Source organism: Populus alba, chromosome 16, assembly GCF_005239225.2.
Source record: "Populus alba chromosome 16, ASM523922v2, whole genome shotgun sequence".
NCBI lineage: Eukaryota > Viridiplantae > Streptophyta > Magnoliopsida > Malpighiales > Salicaceae > Populus > Populus alba.
This window is the reverse complement of record NC_133299.1, coordinates 388,400-394,399: the sequence shown is the minus strand read 5'-3', so window position 1 is coordinate 394,399 and position 6,000 is coordinate 388,400. Positions and strand designations below refer to the sequence as shown.

General features: G+C 33.6%; 1 protein-coding gene across 3 annotated transcripts; it reads left to right on the top strand.

The window, feature by feature from the left end:
* Positions 1–265: 265 nt before the first annotated feature.
* Positions 266–5,392, top strand: LOC118036572 (protein NAR1). Of its 3 annotated transcripts, XM_035042297.2 has the most exons (11): positions 266–528; positions 671–738; positions 1,292–1,445; positions 1,545–1,731; positions 1,999–2,125; positions 2,669–2,840; positions 2,987–3,036; positions 3,147–3,318; positions 3,882–4,008; positions 4,135–4,226; positions 4,817–5,392. In XM_035042297.2, the coding sequence occupies exons 1-11, from the start codon at positions 394–396 to the stop codon at positions 4,967–4,969; spliced, it is 1,437 nt and encodes a 478-aa protein (XP_034898188.1). In that variant the 5' UTR covers positions 266–393; the 3' UTR covers positions 4,970–5,392. The 3 variants fall into 3 exon arrangements, with proteins under 3 accessions (XP_034898188.1, XP_034898190.1, XP_034898189.1); XM_035042298.2 differs by lacking the exon at positions 671–738 and having other exon boundaries at positions 390–528; XM_035042299.2 differs by lacking the exons at positions 3,882–4,008; positions 4,135–4,226.
* The last annotated feature ends 608 nt before the right edge of the window (positions 5,393–6,000 follow it).

Below are 6,000 nucleotides of genomic sequence, written 5' to 3'. Positions count from 1 at the left end.
ATCACAATGGATAAAAGAAAAGTACTATGCCATAGTAAAGTTTCCTTTTTTGTACAAGAAACAAGAAAACAAATAAAATAAAAACATTGAATATTCTACAAGGCCTGTGGTGGGCACGTGCATGAAGACAAATATTCAACAACCATGAACACGTAGGATCATTGACTTTCCTTTTCCACACAACTCTCACATCCTGTTCGCGACCAACCTCCCTAACTCTACAACTGCCCGCATCATAAGACTTCTCTCTTCTTAAGAACAAAAATAACAGACAGCTGCACCGACGGGTCTCATTAGCATCTCTCTCTCTCTGAAAAACCCTAAGCGGAATCTCTCAGTCTGATCTTCGATTTCTCTCTCGGGATTATCAAAAACCCTAATTTGATAAACGGCATGTCGGAGAAATTCTCACCGACGTTGAGAATTGGGGATCTGAGTGACTTTATAGCTCCTTCTCAAGCTTGTGTTGTGTCTTTGAAAGGCCTCAAAACGACAGCTCCTAACACTGTAAAACGCGACAAACATGAGGTATTTCTTTAACTTCCTCAAACTCTGGGTTTATTTTTAGGTTATTAGTTTTTATTTTGCTTAAAGTTTTCAACTTAGTGAAAAAAAACTGGGATTATTTAGTGAAATTATTGATTTTTGTTTTTTTGGGTTTTTTTTGAAGGTTGCTATTGCTAATAAGGAGCAAACTGACCCTGTTAAAATTTCGCTTAAGGACTGTTTGGCTTGCAGGTTTTTTTTTTCTACTTTTTTATTGGCTATTTTTTTTTCATTGGTGTTTGTTGTAAATAAAATTAAAACAAAATATTGTTTTATTGAATCTTGGAAATATTGGGATGTTAATAAAGGGAAAATGAAATATGGGATTAATTGGAGTGTGGAATTTTTTTTATGTTTAGGGTTTAAAATTTGTACTTATTGATAGTTAGTTGGGAATTTGGGTTTTGATATTTATGATTTAAATTAGAGATGCTTGGTTAGTAATGAAGATGTGGGAATTTTGTTAATAATGAAGGTGAAAGGAGATCATTAATGAGATTTTGGAAAATTGCGATATTTATTGTTTAGAATATGTTTTTGCTGCTAGTTAGTGGGTGATAGGTGGGCGTTAGGTATGAATGATTTAATAGATATTTTAAGTATCAGTAAAGAACTGAAGATAACATGTTGGGGTTAGTGGAAATTTGGAAATTTTGTGTTGCTTAGGGTTATAAGGTGTTTTTGCTGTTAGTTTTTTAGTGATTGAGTAGAGGTTTAGGATTTATGGTTTGTTGTGATATTGCAGTGGATGCATAACATCAGCGGAGACAGTTATGCTTGAGAAGCAAAGTTTGGATGATTTCCTATCCAATATTGATAAAGGGAAAGCTATAATTGTTTCGTTGTCTCCACAGTCGAGAGCTTCTCTTGCGGTTTATTTTGGCATCTCTCCCCTTCAGGTGGTCTCTGGGTTTTATTTGAAAGGATGCGCGATAAGATAATATATAGTGTTTTGTTTGTGCAAGATTATAATGGCTCAAGTTATTTTGATTTTGCAGGTTTTTAAGAAACTCACGACATTTTTTAAGTCTTTGGGAGTGAAAGCTGTATTTGATACAAGTTCAAGCAGGGACTTAACACTTATAGAGACTTGTAACGAGTTTGTTAATCGGTACAAACAGATCCAGTTGAGCAACAATGAAAAATCTAATTCAGCCCTACCCATGCTTTCTTCAGCATGTCCAGGTTAATTTCTTAGCTTAATATAAAGAAATTGATGCTCTCACCTTCCCCAAGAAAAGAAAGAGGAAACTAGAATAAGAAGAGAATAATAAAAAAAAAAAATAGAACTACTTGCCAACATATGAAACTATATCAGGAATGTTTCCGATAGCATAATCTGTAATTATCTGTGGTTATGTACAGGGCTGTGGAATGTTGGGGACATGATAGGAGGGATTGTCTGATTCATAATCACTGATATTTTTTTTTTAAATTCTTTTGTAACTGCAGGTTGGATATGCTATGCTGAAAAGCAACTAGGATCCTACATTCTGCCTTTTATATCTTCTGTGAAGAGCCCACAACAAATAATTGGAGCTACCATCAAGCATCACATTTGCCAAAAAATGGGCCTTAGGTAATCGTCCAGTTTAATGCTTTTCTATTCTTGCCTGATCTTTATGTTTTTTTTTGCGAAGCATAGCTTTTTAGGAATTAGAGGTCAGTAAGAGATTTTGTATCTTCTAAGCATTAACATTGGAATAATTGATGCTATTTCACGAGGAAACCTATATCTTCAAGTACCTCATAATAGTGATACGCAGGATTTAAGATCAGTAGTCATGATAATACCATTTGATTCCACATTCTTGGTCTTCTTTTGTGCATACTAGGGGACCAATCTTCTTCACTCCTCTTTAGTCAACCCCTACACCTCTTCTGTGCCCCTGAATAAATCAATAAAGATGTTGTGAAAACATATTAAAGTAACAGTACCTTCACTGCATCTGAATTCATACCCGCAACATTTAAAGTAAAACTTGTACTGACCAAAGACTAATTATAGTTCACAGGGCCTTGTAGTCTGTTATTAGAGTTTTGAAGAATGTAGAATAAATGAGTTGCTTTTCCAATTTCCTGCATTTTTGAATTATGTAATTGGTGAAAATTTATTTGATAGGCCTGATGAGGTTTACCATGTGACCGTGATGCCATGTTATGATAAGAAGCTTGAGGCTGTAAGGGACGACTTTGTTTTTGAAGTGGAACAAGAAGATGCAAATAAAAATGGTCTCAGGATTGCAGAGGTTGATTCAGTTTTGACAACTGGAGAAGTCTTAGATTTGATAAAGGTGAGATTGAGATTCCCAATTCTGGCAGTTTATGTTAGCTTTGTTGCCTCGTTTTTTTCTCACCCCCTTATTATCCAGCACATTGATAAACAGTAATTGGTGACTAGTGTTTATTCTTTCTTCTTTTTCTTGGGTTCAAATTGCAGTTCAAAGCAGTGGATTTTGAAACCTTAGACGACTCTCCTCTAGATAAAATGTAAGAAATCTCAATTGTCCTGTGAACTACAATCTTTTTATTTTTTGACATTCCAACCATCTGTGGTTGAGCTGTTGATATAAAAGGAATATGTGGTGATTGTTCTACAGGTTGACAAATGTTAGTGAAGAAGGTTATCTCTATGGAGTAGCTGGAAGTTCTGGTGGTTATGCTGATACAGTGTTTCGGAATGCTGCTAGAATGCTATATGGAAGAGAAATCGAAGGCCCTTTGGCCTTCAAAAGTCTTCGAAACATGGATTTCCGTGAAGTGACTTTGGAAGTAAGTTATGCTCTCTTTAATCTGGCACATTTCTTGTAAGAAGTCATTATGCTCTCCAATTTTGATACAGTTTCTTGATGCATCATGGGTTTTAGAAATGCACCATATTGAAGAAAGTTAAGAGGTGAAAGTTTATAATGAAGAAGTTTTTATAAACTAAGTAAAAAACTAAAGCAATAAAGATAAATGAATGCTGTAAAGGAAAGATGTAAATGGCGATAAGTAAAAGAATGTGATAAATTGTAAAAAGCTTGTAAAAAAATGTATATGGTAGATAAGAATTTTGCAACCTAAATCTTAGTACAATTCACACATCTTATTCATATGCCTTCTCCTAGCAGTTGTATGTCATACTGCAACATTCGCCAACGTTAACTGCTAAAGAGTCCAAAAAAAAAAAAAAAAAAAGAAAAAAAAGAAAAAAAAGAAGCTGTTATTAACTTTCTATGTCTTGTTTAACTTAGATGGGTACCTTAAGGCTTAATCACATATACTTGGTAATTCTATGCACATACTTTAACACCTGGTTCTTGCTTCTAATGTGATATCTCTCATTAATGTAGGTGGATGGAAAAGTTGTACTGAAATTTGCTCTTTGTTATGGCTTTCAAAACCTACAAAATATTGTGAGAAAAGTCAAAATAGGAAAATGTGATTATCACTTTGTGGAAGTTATGGCGTGCCCATCCGGTTTCTTTCTTTCCCTTTCAATTTTTACTTTCACTTGATTGGTGCTTTCAGTTTAATCTAATTGGTATTCGGTTTTCACTCGAAATTTGACACACGTGTTGCTAACTAGGCTTTATGATTAAATAGGATGCCTGAATGGCGGTGGTCAAATCAAGCCAAAGCCACAACAATCTCCAAAAGAGCTGCTTCAGTCATTAGAAACTATTTATATGGAAAATGTGAGTTTCACTAACATTGCAGATGGATTTGTATGCCTTTTTTTTTTTTTTCCCTTCCAATCTAGAGGGTATTGTTAAATAGTTTTGGCATCATGTATGATCAAACATGTTACCATTTGCAACTTTCAGCTTACTACTTACGACTCTCGACCTTATGTATCTCTGCTTCTGAGATACTTTTACCATCACAAGTGTTCTCAAAGGCAGATATAAAACCTGACCTATTCAGGGATTTGAATTCTGCTATCCTCTTCTAAGTCTTGACATTTTTGGTCGTATCTTAGATTATCTTTTGTCACGCAAGCTCTCATTGGAGATTGCTGAGCATAGTAGAATACCAAAGTGTCGTAGAAAGCTGATGGTCTGTGGGTAATTACATTTGGAGTGCAGTCTTTATTTTGATGGTTGGGACAAACTGTCTTGGATACACTAAAAATAGTGATGGTTACCCCCCTCCCCAGAAAAGGGTAACTTGGATGGGATTATTTCATGTACATGTTTTGCCTGTACTCTGTGTATAGTATGCTTGTTTTACAGTCATTTTATGTTCCCATAACTATGCTTTTGTTTTTTTTTTTTTGGATATGCAGGTTTTGATCAAAGATCCTTTCGAGAATCTTCTTGTTAAATCCTTATATGATGAGTGGCTTGAAAAACCTGGTTCTGAAAAAGCTAAAAGGCACATGCATACAGAATACCACCCTATGGTAAAAAGCGTAACTGCACAATTGCATAATTGGTGAACACTTTCCAGTCTCTTCTTTCCCTTCTACAGACACAACTAGTTGTAATTTCCATGTGGTTATCATCCTTGGGCTGAGCTCTCCAAGGTTACAGGCACAACACCAGTCACTGCTGGCAGAATATTTATGTGGGATTTCCTTTAGCAACTCACTCCAATTTTGATAAAGTAAACAGATTTGTTTTTTGTACCTCCTAACTCATGTATATGTTTCATACTAAAAGCCTTTTAGGTAGATGATGTAATCTGTACACCTTTGTCATCTGTGTCCAAATAATGGTCTCCTCAGTTCATGTACATGCCTTGGTTGAGCATTGTTCTCATTTTTTGTACAAGTCAAAACAAAAAATAATTTCTCATGTATCAGCAAGAAATACAAGTTTAAAGGAATCAAAGCAGGATTTTTTATATTTTCCTTTCTCTATTTTGATGGATGATGATGACGTAGGAGTTCATTTGAGCATTTTGAAATTTTTTTGATTAAAAATTATTGTTTTATATATTTTCATATTGTACTATATTAAAAATAAAAAATTTTATTTATATATATTTAAATAAAAAGTATTATTATTTACTTGATTTGAACACATTTTTTTCTTAATTTTTCTATTATTTTAGTTAGATAATCCAAGCAAAAAATTTCTAACAATTTGAGTTTTTCAAGAGATTAATGCTAGACTTTAAGAAATGAAAAAAAAAAAAAAATTTAAGTTAATCTTGTGTAAAATACTTGACTTCAACAAACATAGAAAATCAGAAAAGCATTCAAACAATCACACTTACTAAGTTGTTAATTATTTTTATATAAAGAAACGAATCAGGATTGGATTTCTTTCCAAACTCAAGAGGGATTTCATCATATTGAAAGGTATCTAAAATAAAATCCTACGACCCTAATTTTTTTTTTTTTTTTTGTTTAACTTTCTTGAAATATTTTGCAAGTGAATATTTCATTTTCATTTTTTAAAAAAATAATAATGAAAAATCCACATTACCTTTTCCGTCCCCTCTTACCGACCCACCTTGTCTCGA

Bases quoted from the DNA above. Each gene is read 5' to 3' on its own strand.
- LOC118036572 (XM_035042297.2), top strand. From the start codon at position 394: ATGTCGGAGAAATTCTCACCGACGTTGAGAATTGGGGATCTGAGTGAC. The intron at 2,126-2,668 runs GTAATCGTCCAG...TTTATTTGATAG, and splicing joins TGCCAAAAAATGGGCCTTAG to GCCTGATGAGGTTTACCATG. The intron at 2,841-2,986 runs GTGAGATTGAGA...TTCAAATTGCAG, and splicing joins AAGTCTTAGATTTGATAAAG to TTCAAAGCAGTGGATTTTGA.